Consider the following 18,096-nt stretch of genomic DNA (forward strand, 5'->3'; position numbering starts at 1 on the left):
CTCCATTTCCTACAACACTTGGCACAGTGCTTAGTATATGGCAGACCCCTTTCAACAGAATAAATGGAATTCTGACAAATATCAAATGCACAGTATTATAAATCTGACTGTGTGATTACAATTGTATTTGATAGAAATATGCTTATGACAATGTTACCTGTTTAATAGTGACTTCTATTTTAGAAATATAAATTTCTAAGACATGGTTAGGTTTGAAATAAAGAGAAATATGGATTATATAGATCAATATACAAGCCCCCTTCATTTTCCTAACAAAATCCAAGTTCAAGCACTTTTATAAGAAATCATTTCATCGTGTGAGCTGTTATGCATAATGTATTTCTTTCTCTTTGACTTGAATATAAAAGACATACTTACAATTCAATTAAATATGCTTCCTAAAGATATGCAAATCATTTAACACTAATTTCATAACAGAAATGTCTGCATTCAAATGAAGATTATGAGAAGAGATTTTAGGGCTGCATAATTCAGGTGTAATTTTATAGGACTATGAATTGAGAATAAACTTGGGGGTGAAAAAAATCACTACTTACAAGGAGTATTCAGGAACGGCATCCTTGAAGGCAGGAAGTTCCCGCACATATTCATTATAAAACCATTTCACTTTGAAATGCAAATTCATATAATCAGTGCTCTTGCATAACCTCTGCTTTTCATGTTCTGTAATAGATAAAATCAAACATTTAATAATGTGTGGTTTGCCAACAATGCTGTGTTCCAGTCTACTTTTATTATTCCTATTTCAGAAAGGAAGAAAATATTATATCTGAGGTTGAGGCAAAGTGAATTGCTAAAGACAAACCTGAAATTTTACAAAATGCAAAAATCATCTGTTTGGTCCTGTGTAGAAATGTGAATGTTCTAATGTGCTTTCCTGGAAAAAGTGAGCATTGTGCTGAGTTAGAGTGATAACATACCAACATTTTTCTACTTATCTGCAAGCTTTCATATTTTGACTACTTTTAGCTTGATACTAAAGTGCCAGAAAGAATTAAAACTTGTAAGTATGAATAAAACATGAACCAAAGTAGGAGGCATAATTCCTAATTAATACTGGAGATGTGAATGAGTAGATCACATTTCTGGCCTGGATATTTAATACTTAAAAAATTAAGGAGAAGAAATATATCTAACTTCTAAGATAGCTGATTTTTTCTTCACCTTTTAAGTTAAGCTAAAATTATTTTGTACTCTGTGACTCTTCTGACATTTCTGCATGATTTTCTTTTCTTTTTAAAATTCTTATTGGAGTATAGTTGATTTACAATGTTGTGTCGGTTTCAGGTATACAGCAAAGTGCATCAGTTATCATACATGTATATCGACACTTTTAAAAGATTATTTTCCCATATAGCAATATTTTCTAAATGTAACTTTTAAAAATTTCTTGCTCAAAACTGTAGTTTAAAACAGTACTTCAATCTGGACATACAGTACTGGGAAATAGAGACAAAAGTAGTGTTACTGGACACGTTTATCTTTATTCAATATGAATTTTGGCCAATTCTGTCTTTAAGTATAGACACAACCAAACCCAACATATCTCTAACTATATGGAGGTTGAAAGTGTCCTCTGAGAATTTCTAATTGAGGTTCTGTGAATCTCCTTCAAGCTAAGGGCTTTGATTTATAATAGGAACATGCTTTAATTAATATTCCAGGCTAAAAGCACTTGTGGAAGAAATTAGATTCTTATAAAGTAACTGAGGGCATCCCTGCTTTTCAAAACCTTACTCTAGAGGGACTTAAATCCCAATAATAAATGCAAGGGGTAACACCACCCTAAACTGAACATTCTCAAATTATTTAAACAATAATTCAAGACAATTTGCAGAACCAAGAAAAATGCAGAGAGGGAGAACACATACATTTATACACAGAAATAAGAGTAATATATTAGTACCTATAGATCAAAGTCCTAGGCAAGATTATGAATTAGGTGATGTTTTGCTGTTTCCTCCAAATTTATTTCCCCCTTTCCCCCTTCATTGCTGGTTCTCTCCTTATCCTTCTCCCTTTGGATGTCTAGTATCCCTCCATACCGTAAGAGGAAACATGTATTTGATAGATTTATAGGTCGGAATTTAATGCACTACTACCCTGAAGCCCAGATAAGGGAAGACTCTTGCCCTAACAGCCTACACATAAAGAGGATTCTACTTATCCCAAATGTAAACTCAAAAATTAAATAGCTTGTAGCCTCCTCTATCACTGGCGATCCCACATTTGGCACTACCACAGAACAAGCCATAACTCTAAACATCTGTCTTTGTGACTAATACCACTTGCTTTTATGATTAATACTCTCTAAAGCCCATAGGAACACTGGAATATCTTTTGTTCTCTATTATAGAAACTATAGGTGATGGTGTCCAAATGCTACCAAGGTTTGCAGATTGCCATTGTCAACAACAGAAATAGTTACAGATTTGGTATATGGGAAGGAATTTAAGCTATGGAAGCATTTGTGTAAGAGAAAGGATAAACTAATCAACCCACCAGGTTCTTTCTCTAGGTGGCATATATACAGTAGATTATTGCATATGAAACTATCATTAAGCACCCATTTTCTTTGGGTCCAATTCATGCATTTGAAGATGCTCATGAATCAGTGAAGTATGCAAAGCAAATCTACTACTAGCTAGGGGGATATTTTGAATGATCAATGATTCATATTACTTGCAAAGTTTGTATATATGTAGTTTTCCATATATATATAGGAAGCCTGATATTGGTTTTCTGCCAACTAGATGGTTTTGAATTCTAGAATTGTCAATATTTTTATGTCTGAAATTTAGATTTATGAGATTTAACTCATTAAATTTTAGCTTTATTCAAGTGATTTATGTAAAAATTTATATGAACTAATAACTTGCATTTGTCCTCATTTTAATACATATGTTTGTATATTTTAGAAGGAAATACTTTTCTGAAAACTATATTTGAATTACATCCCCCAAAACAGGAAAACAATTTAAATTTTTAATTTTTATAGTTTATTTTAAATTACATTTTAATAATATACATATTCAAATTATGTTCATTTTGAATACATATTCAAAAAAGTTCATATATAACTTTATTTTTTAATCCTTTAAATATTAAGAACATATGTAGATGAGAGAGTTCCCGATATGACAAAGGAGGAACACCCTGAGCTGAACTCTCATCAGCACAACAAAATCACAACTACTTACAGAATAATTATTTATGAAGAACACCCAAATCTATCATAAATGACCTTTTACAACTGCAGATAAAAAGAAGGAACACAACCAGGAGGTAGGAGGGCAGAATCATGGTCCAGTCAAGCTTCATGCCCCTGAGTGGACAATGCACAAACAATCATTACAATTGCGGAGGTTCTCCCTGAGGAATGAGGGATCTGAGCCCCACATCAGGTTCCCCAGCCCAGGGATCCTGTGCCAGGATGAGCCCCTGAACATTGGGCTTTGAAGACCAGTGGGGCTAACTTTCGGAAGACCCAGAGGGTTATGAGAAATAGACTCCTCTCTTAAAGGGCACACACAAAATTTTACAGACTCAGGAAAGAAACTAAGATTTGAAAGGAGCCTGGGTAAGACCTACCAGCTGATCTTAGAGGGTCTCCAGTAGAAGCAGGGGGGCAACTGGAGCTCACCCTGGGGACAGAGACACTGGCTAAAGTAACTTTGGGGACCACCTTGTACCATGTGGACGTTAGTGATAGCAACCAATATTGTTGAACCCTCCCTTTAGCATGCTAGCCTGGGGAACCCAGCCCCACCCCACCCACTAGCCTAAGGGCACCAGTGCTGGGACTCACCAGTGCCAACTACAGCCCCACCCATCATCAGACAGGCTTCCTTAAGAGTCCCTGAGCCCAGAGCCACCCCTGGACATTGCCCTGACCCCACATACCAGCATGCTAGGGCCCCCAGGGTCCTGCAGCTAGAGACCCCGAGACACAGCTTCACCTACCAGTGGGCAGGCACCAGCCCTAGAATTCCGGGTGCCCTGCCTCCCCCCACCCCTTCATCAGCAAGCCTGCTGTAACCTTAGGATCAGAGCCTCACTCTATCTACCAGTGAGCAGACGCCAGCCCAAGGTTAACTTGAGTCCTGCAGCCCACCATGGCAGGGTCAACGCCGCCCCCCCCCCCCCAGCAGTCCAGCACCAGCCCAGGACCAGTTGGCCCCTCACCTCAGCATCAGGTAAACACCAGTTCTGAGAAATCTTGGGCTCTTCAGCCATTCTCCCCACCAGCCCCACTCACTAGAGAGCTCAGACAAGCTTCAGGACACTCAGGACCCTACAGCCAGCTGTATCAGGAACAGGCCACAACCATCAACAGTCTGACACCAATTCTGGACTGCTGAACCTTGCAACTAGACTGCTCTGCCCACCAGTCAGTCAGCACTAGCTCCAAGACCTGGTTTCACCTATGTGTGAGGTGGACAACCCAGGATATCCTGGACCCCAACTCCACCTACCAGTGAGACAGCTCTAGTACCAGGGACCCTATGAATTCTGAAAAACAGCCACCCCATGACCCAGCCCAACAATCAGCAGCTAGCAGCCTCAGTGCAAGGCTGGGCAGGGCAAACAGCTGGACCTGGAGCCAGTCATGCATGCCAGCCTGCCCCAGTAGTCTACCCTCCCCAACAGAAGGATCCACACACACAGCCCACACAGGGTACCCTAGAGCAGGCAGCTCTGGTGACCAATGGGGAGTGGGCTGATGGACGGGATGTCTCCTACAAAAGGCCATTTCTCCAAAGTCAGGAAACATAACCTCCTAGATACAGAGAAACAAAAACAGCAAATCAACAAAATGAGGTGCCAGAGAAACATGGGTTAAAACAAAGGAACATGATAAAACCCCAGAAAGAGAACTAAGCGGAGACAGGCAATCTACCTGCAAAAGAGTTCAAGTAATAATTGTAAAGATGATCAAAGAACTCAGGAGAAGAATGGAAAAACAGAGTGAGAAGTTAAAGCTGTTTAACAGAGATGAAGAATACACAAACTAAATGAAAAATACACTGGAAGGAATCAATAGTAGATTAAATGATACAGAGAAACAGATCAGTGAGCTGGAAGACAGAACAGTGTAAATCACTGAAGCTCAACAGAAAAAAAAAGAATAAAAATAATGAGGGAGGTTTAATACATCTCTGGAATAAAATCAAATGTACTAACACTCATATAACAGAGGGCCCAGAAGGAGAAGAGAGAGACTGGAGCAGAGAACATGTGTGACGATATCATATAATAGCTGAAAACTTCCCTAACCTGGAAAAGGAAACAGACCTCCGAGGGCAGAAAGCACAGAGAGTCCCAGACAGGATCTACCCAAAGAGGACCACCCCAAGACACACTGTAATTCAAACAGCAAAAATTGAATATAAGAGAAAATATTAACAGCTGCAAGGGAAAAGAAATTAGGGAACTCTCATAAGGCAAGGAGCTGATTTTCAGTTGAAACTAGAGTAATAAAAGAGAAAAACCTACAACCAAGGATAATCTGTCACTGAGATTTGATGGAGAAATCAAGTTTTAGAGACAAGCTCAAAAAGTTCAGTACCACCAAACCAGCTTTAGAAGAAATGTTAAAGTGACTTCTATAAGTGAAAACGAAGGCCACAATGAGAAACATGAAAGATTACAGAAAAGAAAAAGCTCCTTGGTAAAGGCAGTGAGCGAGTGAGTGAAAGTCGCTCAGTCATGTCTGACTCTTTGTGAGCCCATAGACTATATAGTCCACGGAATTCTCCAGGCCAGAAAACTAGAGTGGGTAGCCTTTCCTTTCTCCAAGGTATCTTTCCAACCCAGGCCTTGAACCCAGGTCTCCTGCATTGCAGGCGGATTCTTTACCCGCTGAGCCACAAGGGAAGCCCAAGTATACAGAAAAGGTAGTAAATCAACCATTCAAAGCTAGTGCATGCTCAGTTGCTAAGTCGTGTCTGACTCTTTGTGACCCTGTGGACTGCAGCCCACCGGGCTCCTCTGTCTATGAGATTTCCCAGGCAAGAACACTGGAGTGGGCTGTCATTCCCTTCTCCGACAAAGCTAGTAAGAAGGTTAAAAGACAAAAGTAGTAAAATCATCTATATCCACAATCATCAGTAAAGGGAAAACTGGATGGCTACACCTAAAAGGATGAAATTATAACATTTCCCACACCATATATAAAAATGAACTCAAAATGAATTAAAGACTAAGTGTAAGAAACTGGAAACCACAAAACTAGAAGAAAATATAGGTAGAGCATTCTATAAGATAAATCAGTAATAATTTTTATGTATTATTCTCTTAAACCAAAGGAAACAAAAGCAAAAATTTAAAAATGAGTCCTAATGCAATTTCAAAGCTTTTGCACAGCAAAGGATATCATTGACAAAACGAAAAGACAGCCTACTGAATGGTGTGACTGATAACGGGTAATATCCAAAATACATAAACAGTTCATACAACTTGACATCAAAAAAAAAAAAAAAGCCCAAACAACTCAATTAAGACATGAATAGACATTTTCCCAAAGAAGGCAGAGATAAAAATAGGCACAGGAAAAGATGCTAAACATCATTATTCATAAGATAAACGCAAATCAAATCCACAATGAGATGTCATCTCACACCTGTCAAAATGGCTATATTAAAAAAGACCACAAATAACAAATGTTGCCAAGGATGGGAAAGGGAACCTTAGTATATGGTTTGAGAGAATGTCAATTAGTGCAACTACTCAGGAAATAGAATGGAGTTTCCTCAAAAAAACTAAAATAGAACTACCATATGACCCAGCAATTCCACTTCTGTGTATACATCCAAAAAAAATGAAACTTGAACACTTTTTCTAACACCATACACAAAAATAAACTCAAAATGGATTAAAGATCTAAACGTAAGACCAGAAACTATACAACTCCAAGAGGAGAACATAGGCAAAACACTCTCTGACATACATCACAGCAGGATCCTCTATGACCCACCTCCAGAATATTGGAAATAAAAGCAAAAATAAATAAATGGGACCTAATTAAACTTAAAAGCTTCTGCACAACAAAGGAAACTATAAGCAAGGTGAAAAGACAGCCTTCAGAATGGTAGAAAATATTAGCAAATGAAGCAACTGATAAACAACTAATCTCAAAAATATACAAGCAACTCCTGCAGCTCAATTCCAGAAAAATAAATGACCCAATCAAAATATGGGCCAAAGAACTAAATAGACATTTCTCCAAAGAAGACATACAGATGGCTAACAAACACATGAAAAGATGCTCAACATCACTCATTATCAGAGAAATGCAAATCAAAACCACAATGAGGTACCATCTCACACCAGTCAGAATGGCTGTGATCCAAAAGTCTACAAGCAATAAATGCTGGAGAGGGTGTGGAGAAAAGGGAACCCTCCTACACTGTTGGTGGGAATGCAAACTAGTACAGCCCCTAAGGAGAACAGTGTGGAGATTCCTTAAAAAACTAGAAATAGAACTGCCTTATGACCCAGCAATCCCACTGCTGGGCATACACACCGAGGAAACCAGAATTGAAAGAGACATGTGTATCCCAATGTTCATCGCAGCACTGTTTTTAATAGCCAGGACATGGAAGCAACCTAGATGTCCATCAGCAGATGTTTGGATAAGAAAGCTGTGGTACATATACACAATGGAGTATTACTCAGCCATTAAAAAGAATACATTTGAATCAGTTCTAATGAGGTAGATGAAACTGGAGCCTATTATACAGAGTGAAGTAAGCCAGAAAGAAAAACACCAATACAGTATACTAATGCATATATATGGAATTTAGAAAGATGGTAATGATAACCATGTATGCGAGACGACAGAAGAGACACAGATGTATAGAACAGTCTTTTGGACTCTGTGGGAGAGGGCGAGGGTGGGATGATTTGGCAGAATGGCATTGAAACATGTATAATATCATATATGAAATGAATCACCAGTCCAGGTTCGATGCATGATACTGGATGCTTGGGGCTGGTGCACTGAGATGACCCAGAGGGATGGTACAGGGAGGGAGGAGGGAGAGGAGTTCAGGATGGGGAACACATGTATACCTGTGGTGGATTCATGTTGATGTATGGCAAAACCAATACAATATTGTAAAGTAATTAACCTCCAATTAAAATAAAGAAATTTAAATTTGTTTAAAAAAGACAATGAAAACAGTAATTTGAAAAGATACATGAATCCCAGTGTTCACAGCAGCATTATTTATACTTGTCAAGATAAGCAAGTCACCTAAGTGCCCATCAACAGATGAATGGATAAAGAAGATGTGGTGTATGTGTTGAATACAGTTGAATATTGAATATTACTCAGCAATAAAAAGAATAAAATGTTGGCTTCTGCAAGAACATGGATGGACCTGGAAGGTTATTATGCTTAGGAAATAAGTCTGATGGAGGAAGACAAATACCATATGCTATTACTTACAGGTGGAATCTAAAGAATAAAACAAATGACTGCAACAGAGAAGCAGTAAACACAGAAGAGCAAGCTAGCTGTTACCAGTAGGGAGAGGGAGGCGGAGGGGAGCAAGACAGGAGGAGGGCTTTCAGAGGTGCAGACTCCTAAGTGTAAATGAATAGACTTCAGTGATGTACTGTACAGCACAGGGAATATAGCCAATATTTTATAAAAACTATAAATGGAATGTTTTATATATATATATATAATCTATAAAGATTCTGAATCACTATGTGGTATACCTGAGACTAACATAATATTGTAAATCAACTATATCTCAATGAAAAAAAAGAATGCATATAAACTAAGTTTGGATAGAAAGAATGTAACTGCTAAAAGAAAAAAAAAAAAGGCTCAACAGTAATTTTAAAAGGTCAAAGATAAGGTGTGCTTTGGTAAGCAGGTAAATGCCAGCTGTGGGCAGTGTCCTAGTCAGTTTTCCAGACAAGACCTTCAGTTTATTTGCTTAACCTATTTACACTTTGTTTCTCCATAACTGCAGCAGTTTTGCCTTTTTCCCTACTTGGACACTCTGTTCAGAGCTTACAGCCCTCCTCAAACCCATTGTCTTGGACTCTGCAAACTCTCTACCCTCCCACATGCCCCTCATCCCTGCTGTTCCCACAGTTTCAGGAAAGGAATGCTTCTGCTTGTCTAACTTTTTGTAGCCACACCTTAGCCATCACCCCTTTCCTTTTGCCCCCCACCTACCATGTCTCTCTTATAGAGGATGGACGCAGGAAAGAACATAGGAGAGCGACCAATTATCTTTTATCTTTTAAAAAGGTGAAATCGGGTTTTGTTCTAGTCTGGAGATCATCCATTCTAGTTCCTAAGAATGTATGTTATATGATAACTCAAACTATCAGGGGTTTACTTAGAAGAATTGCTAATAGTTTTCTCTTTACAGAATTGGTTTCATACTCAAAGGAGTTAGTTTCCATCCTCTTAAGCTGCATCTCTTTCATGCACAATCAACTAGTATTTACTGCTCTGTAGACAAAAACAGAAGACCAGTACCAGCTGTTTTCACATTCTGCCAATTCAACATAAGAGTAATTGACATCTTTACATGGATTATGCACTCCAGCTTATCTAGCAAGAGGTTTTCAGTTTACTGAATTAGTTGGTGAGGTGAGTTTGAGCTTAAGAAAAATGCAATTGATAATGGAAATGGTACACACCTATATAAATAAGGTCCACATGTGATGCTTGTCCTTAAGTAGAAAATATTAAGTAGAATTTAAATTTTTTTCAGCAGTGACTTATGGTGATGATCATCATGAAGCTCAAGATTTGTGGCAGGTTTAACTAATTAGTTGGTTATAGAACTAAGTCCTTTTCCTCCAAGGCACACAAACAGACTGTGTTTCCCAACCTTCCCTGCAATAGATTGGCCTATGCCTGACTTGTGGGTCAAAGTAATAGATGTCATATTCAGTCTTGTCCTAAAACACCTCCTGTGAAATCTGCTTTGCTCTCTTTTCCCTCATTTGCTGGCCAGATGCAGAAGATCCCACCAAGGATTCTGAGGTTCTTGGGGAATGCAGAGCTGCTAAAGGGTAGAAGTCTGGATCCTTGAACCACTACTCAGAAGTCAGCTGTGCAATCAGAAACACCTTCTTTGACTTGTACAAGCAAGAAATAAATAAGCTGTCACTGTGTTAGTTTGTTATGGAGTTAGGCTATGTGAAGCTACGTTCTGTTGCATCACACAAAGGCTTTTCAAAGGTTAAGAATTGCCTATTAATTAACCCCCAAACTATTCTGCTTTCTAATTTGTTTCATATATGAATGCATACACACATACACACACACACACACACACACACACACACACACACACACACACAGAGTCACACCATCCCTTTGCTTTATATAACTGTATCAGCCTAAGGACTTCCAGCAGACCCCATTGTGAACTGATCCATCACACAGGGATCAGTTAATCAGACTGTTAAGTTCATATTAAGGAAACCGTATATAGGCTCTGAGAGGGGAATAATCATAGAAATAAAAATACATGTATTTTGCAGTTGACTAACATTACCGTTTATTTTCCTATCACCCTTGTTTCATACTTCTAGGCTCTCAGTTATATTCTCAGTAGTGATTACCACTTGGATGATTCTATAAAAAGTGAGCTGTTATTTTCCAAAATCTGTATGCCTGTTTTTCTCATGTCTTCATATATTCCTCCCATAATGTATAATGATATAGAATAAGGAAATATTTCAAATAAACTACAGTTACATCTGTTCATTTCCAAGGCAAACCATTCAATATCATGGTCATCCAAGTCTATGCCCCAATCAGCAATGATGAAGAAGCTGAAGTTGAACGGTTCTGTGGGACCTATAAGACCTTTTAGAACTAACACCCAAAAAAGATGTCCTTTTTATTATAGGGGACTGGAATGCAAAAGTAGGAAGTCAAGAAACACCTGGAGTAACAGGCAAATTTGGCCTTGGAGTACAGAATGAAGCAGGGCAAAAGCTAATAGTGTTTTGTCAAGAGAACGCACTGGTCATAGCAAACACCCTCTTCCAACAACACAAGGGAAGACTCTACACATGGACATCACCAGATGGCCAACGCTGAAATCAGACTGATTGTATTCTTTGCAGCCAAAGATGGAGAAGCTCTATACAGTTGGCAAAAATGAGACTGGGAGCTGAGTGTGGCTCAGATCATGAACTCCTTATTGCCAAATTCAGACTTAAATTGAACAAAGTAGGGAAAACCACTAGACCACTCAGGTATGACCTAGATCAAATCCCTTATGAATATACAGTGAAAGTGAGAAATATATTTAAGGGACTGGATCTGATAGACAGAGTGCCTGATGAACTATGGATGGAGGTTCATGACATTGTACAGGAGACAGGGATCAGGACCATCCCTGAGAAAAAGAAATGCAAAAAAGCAAAATGGCTGTCTGAGGAGGCCTTACAAATAGCTGTGAAAAGAAGAGAAGCAAAAAGCAAAGGAGAAAAGGAAAGATATACCCATTTGTATGCAGAGTTCCAGAGAATAGCAAGGAGAGATAAAAAAGCCTTCCTCAGCAATCAGTGCAAAGAAATAGAGGAAAACAATATTATGGGAAAGACTAGAGATCTCTTCAAGAAAATTAGAGATACCAAGGGAACATTTCATGCAAAGATGGGCTCAATAAAGGACAGAAATGGTATGGATCTAACAGAAGCAGAAGATATTAAGAAGAGGTGGCAAGAATACACAGAAGAACTATACAAAAAAGATCTTTATGACCTAGATAATCACAATGGTGTGATCATTCAACTAGAGCCAGATATCCTGGAATGTGAAGTCAAGTGGGTCTTAGAAAGCATCACTATGAACAAAGCTAGTGGATGTATGGAATTCCAGTGGAGCTATTTCAAATCCTAAAAGATGATGCTGTGAAAGGACTGCATTCAATATTCCAGCAAATTTGGAAAACTCAGCAGTGGCCACAGGACTGGAAAAGATCAGTTTTCATTCCAATCCCAAAGAAAGGCAATGCCAAAGAATGTTCAAACTACCACACAATTGCACTCACCTCACATGCTAGTAAGGTAATGCTCAAAATTCTCCAAGCCAGGCTTCAGCAGTACAGAACCATTAACTTCCAGATGTTAAAGCTGGTTTTAGAAAAGGCAGAGGAACCAGAGATCAAATTGCCAACATCTGCTGGATCATGGAAAAAGCAAGAGAGTTCCAGAAAAACATCAATTTCTGCTTTATTGACTATGCCAAAGCCTTTGACTATGTGGATCACAATAAATGGTGGAAAATTCTGAAAGGATGGGAATATCACATCACTTGACCTGCCTCTTGAGAAACCTGTGTGCAGGTCAGGAAGCAACAGTTAGAACTGGACATGGAACAACAGACTGGTTCCAAATAGGGAAAGGAGTACATCAAGGCTGCATACTGTCACCCTGCTTATTTAACTTATATGCAGAGTACATCATGACAAACTCTAGGCTGGAAGAAGCATAGGCTGGAATCAACACTGCCAGGAGAAATATCAATAACCTCAGATATGCAGATGACACCGCCCTTATGGCAGAAAGCAAAGAACTAAAGAGCCTCTTGAGGAAAGTGAAAAAGTTGGCTTAAAGCTCAACATTCAGAAAATGAAGATCATGGCATCTGGTCCCATCACTTCATGGGAAATAGATGAGGAAACAGTGGAAATAGTGTCAGACTTTATTTTTTTTGGCTCCAAAATCACTGCAGATGGTGACTGCAGCCATGAAATTAAAAGAGGCTTACTCCTTGGAAGGAAAGTTATGACCAACCTAGATAGCATATTAAAAAGCAGAGACATTATTTTGTCAACAAAGGTCCATCTAGTCAAGTCTATGGTTTTTCCAGTAGTCATGTGTGGATGTGAGAGTTGGACTATAAAGAAAGCTGAGCACAGAAGAATGGATATTTTTGAACTATGGACTGCAAGGAGATCCATCCAATCCTTCCTAAAGGAGATCAGTCTTGGGTGTTCATTGGAAGGACTGATGTTGATGTTGAAACTCCAATATTTGGCCACCTGATGTGAAGAACTGACTCATTTGAAAAGACCCTGATGCTGGGAATGATTGAGGGAAGGAGGAGAAGGGCATGACAGAAGATGAGATGGTTGGATGGCATCACTGATTTAATGGACATGAGTTTGGCTAAACTCCATGGGTTGGTGATGGACAGGGTATCCTGGCGTGCTGCGGTTCTTGGGGTCGCAAAGAGTCAGACATGACTGAGCAACTAAACTGAACAGCTGCATCATAATGACCACATACCAGACACTGATATAAGATATTATAATGTAAAATTCAAAGGTATACTTCAAATTATCTTTAATTTTCCCAAAGCATCTTCTGCTTAGTGGTAGACCACAGTCACAAAACTACCTTTATCTCTTATGATGTGAACAACAACATTTGTTGCCAAAATTAAGAATGCTGAAGGACTGATCAGTCCTCCTACATTTTTAATTTTGGCAACAAATATTTAACATACTCATTATATTTGCAAAATAAAATGTTTAATTAGTTTTATGAACTGCAATGTATTAATTTTATAAAAAACTTAATCTTTGAATTTCAATGAGATGAATATTTTACCACTAGAATAAAATTGCTTCATTAAAATTGTACAAGGAAAAAGCTTGGCAATTTTGAAGACTATTTATAATTGCTTTTACTAGAATTTACTACTTAAAAGAATAGATTTTCCTTGAAAGTTAGTGGATGCATGGGATTTCATGTATAATCCAGAAATGTACAATTATTTATTTATAGGTGTGGTAGACAATCCATTCTCATGCCAAAAGCAAATTTGCTACCATCAATCTTCACAGTCTCATTTTCTGGTTCTTAGTTTGTGATGTCATTTTACTGCATAAACACTCTGTGTTGTCCCATAGTTGGTAGTTCAATTCTGTAGGGCTATCTTAAATATCCCTCTAAGTGTTTGGCAGGCTGCTCTGTCTCTAAGAGGTGATGATATAGAAGGTTTGGGAGGAATAGCAAATAAAAAGCCAGCATTAAGGACTCAATGCCTAAGATGTTTTGTGCAATACCATGTGCTCACAAAGCTCAAACCTTATCACCCAGAAACTCTGTAAATATAAATATGTATCAGACTTTTACAAACAATACACACATATAAACGTCTATCAAAGATAAGCACAGATGCATATTAATGGTATACAGATGGAGATCATGAACTCTTTTTCATACACTGAGAATTCTAAACCATGTAACTAGAAGTAAAAAGAGAGAGAGAAAATAAGAATTATAATTTTCCATTTTAGAGCAGTTCTATAAAGATTTTGTAATATCAGCATATCTTTGGAGATGTGTAAATTCTGGCTGCTGAAATAAGCTGTCATATTAACAAAGTATAAAGCTTGGAATAATAAAAGAAAACTTAAAAAATAAATGACTAAATATAATAATAACACACTAGTTTAAAAAAAAAAAAAAAAGCAATTGGGACCAATATGAAGCTTCCAAAGAAGGAGATCAGCAAACAAGAGAAAAGAGTAGCCATAATAATCAATTACTATAGCAAAATTTCTGAAGAATCAATGACAAGGAAGGAACAAGTATCATTCATTTTTGTTGGGTAAGAAAGAAGATAGCAAACTTTTTAAAAAGCCAAGGAAAATTAATAAAATATTGCCCTCCTCCATGACCACTGAAACCGATGCCAGAAGCATGTTTACACAAGTAGCTGGTAGTCCTACTCACACTTAAAACCAGTATCTCAGCAGAATCCCAAAATGAAATGAGGTTCCCTGGGCAAATGAAGCTAGGAATGGTGTAATGTCAGACATACTTCACAGTCACTCTCTGATATATCCTCCTAAAATTCTGGTGTAGCTCTTACAACCCATAAATCTAAACTGGAGTGTTTCAAGTAAGACTGGCTCTCTCCAGCGGAACCAAAACGTCTCGAACTTCTTTTAGTACCATCTACAATTGGAAATTACTCTATTTCTGGAAAAGAAATCTGTTCACAGATGAGCTCTGCATTCAATCACCCTTTTAATTTCAAACGTTTCTTTGCCAAAGTTCAAGAGTACAACACCAACATTTCCTCTATAATCTTCTTCTATGACACAGACTCCTACATCTGTGAAGTGCTTTGAAGGCAAGCTGGAGTGTGGAGCTACTCTTGCCAAACACCCAAAAAGAAGAGTATACCATTTTATGTACGGCCTGGAAGAATATTGCATATTTTGTCTGGAGCCTTGGAAATTCAGGAAGCTGTATGAAGTCAGCAGCACATAATCTTATGCTAGGAAACCAGAGATGGATAGTTATAAGGAAAGAATGAGATGTGATGGGGAAGTATTTTTAAAAAGAAAGATGGCCAACAGGCTGAACCATAAATGGTAAAATACAGGTACTCAAAGAAGCTATTGGCATTGACAAGTCATAGAGCAAGAATATGAAAAATAAACAAAAAACAAGCTTCACTTGCATTGTACTTTTACCCACAGTCTTAGCAACAGAAGTAGTACAGAGTACTTCTATGGAAGTTAGTACTTGAGACCAAAATGCGGATTTCATTCATTTATGCAACATCTACTGATTATCTACTATGAACCAGACACTACATACTGAGTACAGCAAAGAAGAAAACAGAGCGTTCCTGCAATTTGGGAATTTATAATATAGTGAGGAGAGGCAGACAGTAAAAACCACTCAATACAATGTGAAGTAGTGCTAAGTGTTCTGGAAAAATAAAATGCAGAATAAGGGAGTATATGAACTGAATATACATTTTGTTTTTTCCCCAGTAGGGTGCTAAGGGATGATCTTTAATGAGGCAACATGAAAGTACAGCTCAATGAAGTCAGAGAGCAAACCATGCTGCCATCTCCTAGAAAAGCATTTCAGGTAGAAAACACATCAAGTAAGTGGTCCTCAAGCCAAAGAGTGTGCTTGACAAGTTCAAAGAGATGCAAAGAAGCCAGTGTGGCTGAAGTAGAGTGATGGAGAGTGGTGTGAGAAGCCAGGGCTGGGTCACAAAGGATTGGAGCCTCTTATAAGGACCTCTCCTCCTAAGAGCTATAGAATAACACTGCAGGTTTTTGGTCTCATTTTACATTTGTAAAACATCACATTGGTTGTTATCTGGAGAACAGCTTATAGGAAACCAAAAGTGGAAACAGGAGAGTACAGAGGAGCCACTGAAGTAGAATAAGCAATGGGCAGACCTAGCAGCTTGGACTTGGTGGTTACAGTGATGACTGTGGTAGAAGCAGTACAGTTCATTTCAGTTGCTCAGTCATGTCCAACTCTGAGACTGCATAGACTGCAGCATGCCAGGCTTTCCTGTCCATCACCAACTCCTGGAGCTAGCTCAAACTCTGCTCATTGAGTTGGTGATGCCATCTAACCGTCTCATCCTCTGTTGTCCCCTTGTCCTTCTGCCTTCAATCTTTCCCAGCATCAGAATCTTATCCAGTTCTTTGCATTTTTTTCAGTTCAGTTCTTCGCATCAGGTGGCCAAAGTAGTGGAGCATCAGCTTTAGCCTCAGTCCTTCCAATAAATATTCAGGACCGATTTAGGATTGACTGGCTTGATCTCCTTGCAGTCCAAGGGACTCAAGAGAAGATCTCCAACACCACAGTTCAGCATAAAGTCTAATTTTGGTTCTGTGTCTTTCTAACATACAAACTTGGCTCTTACCTCTTCTCTGCTTAGATAAACTTTTTAAGAACAGATAAGACAGCAGATAAGATAAATGTTTGATTCCCACACTACCTTGTCTGCTTAGAACCATAAATGGATAAACAGACAAAAGAATGTAAAGGTTGTATCCAGTTCTTTGGCCATGTCTATTCCTTCATTTTCTTCTCAGACATGCTCAGAACAGTGGGTCATCAATCAGACTGATAGAGGACATGTTCAGCACTGGATGTGATCTAAAAGTTCGCTGGTGTAAAGCTTCCCATGGGGGTGTGAAAGGATACAGGTACCTCACTGTTCACTGCAGCACTGTACACAACAGCCAAGACAGGGAAGCAACCTAAAGGTCATCAACAGAGGAATGGATAAAGAGGATTCTGTGTGTGTGTATATAATACAATATTATTTAGCCATTAAAAATAATGAAATAATGCCACTTTCAGCAACATGGATGGTCTTATAGATTATCATACTAAGTGAAGTAAATCAGACAGAGAAGGAGAAATATATGGCATTGCTTACATGCGGAATCTAAAAAGAAATGATACAGATGAATTTATTTACAAAACAGAAAGAGATTCACAGACTTAGAAATGAATTTATAGTTAATGTGTGGGGAAGATGAGAGGGAGGGAAAGTTAGGGAGTTTGGCATCAACATTTACACACTGCTGTGTTTAAAATGGCTAACCAACAAGGTCCTACTGTATAGCACATGGAACTCGGTTCAATGTTATGTGGCAGCCTGGATGGGAGGGGAGTTTTGAGGGAGAATAGATACATGCATATGTATGGCTGAGTCCCTTTCCTGTACGCATGAAAGTATCACAACATTGTTAATCAGCTATACTCCAATATAAAATAAAGTTTTTTAAAACTGAGATGAAAATGAACCTGAGTAAATTTTACCTGAAATAACCTTCATTAAAAAAAAAAAAAAAGAAAGAAAGAAAGAAAGCTTCTAATGGGGGAAAAGCCACTACTGTGTTTTAAAAGACCCAAATTTCTGCATGAAAATAAAAGGCTCTATGCATATCAATATGAGGGGCTTCCTTCTCAGTCAGTAAAGAATCTGCCTGCAATGCAGGAGACCTGGGTTCAATTCCTGGGTTAGGAAGATCCCCTGGAGGATGAAATGGCAACCCACTCCAGTATTCTTGCCTGGAGAATCCCATGGACAGAGGGAGTCTAGCAGGCCTCAGGCCATGGGGTTGCAAGAGTCAGACATGACAGCGACAAAACCACTACCACCATGCATATCAATAATTTTTTAATTAGAATTGTCAATAAAATATGCACATAACTTTATTCCATATACACAGCTAATAAAAACCACTCATAATTAATCAGTTTCATGTATTTCCCAGTTTATAACTTATATTGCAA

The 18,096-nt window shown here is 38.4% G+C and overlaps 1 protein-coding gene across 1 annotated transcript in view; it reads right to left on the reverse strand.

Annotated features, from left to right (window-relative positions):
- Nucleotides 1-18,096, reverse strand: part of UNC13C (unc-13 homolog C) — a 706,632-nt gene that overhangs the window by 138,205 nt on the left and 550,331 nt on the right. The window contains exon 22 of the mRNA XM_060417920.1: nt 558-684. Within this exon, the coding sequence (XP_060273903.1) occupies nt 558-684 (127 nt within the window). The remainder of the gene's footprint in view (nt 1-557; nt 685-18,096) is intronic.

The sequence above is a fragment of the Ovis aries genome, chromosome 7, assembly GCF_016772045.2.
Source record: "Ovis aries strain OAR_USU_Benz2616 breed Rambouillet chromosome 7, ARS-UI_Ramb_v3.0, whole genome shotgun sequence".
Lineage (NCBI taxonomy): Eukaryota > Metazoa > Chordata > Mammalia > Artiodactyla > Bovidae > Ovis > Ovis aries.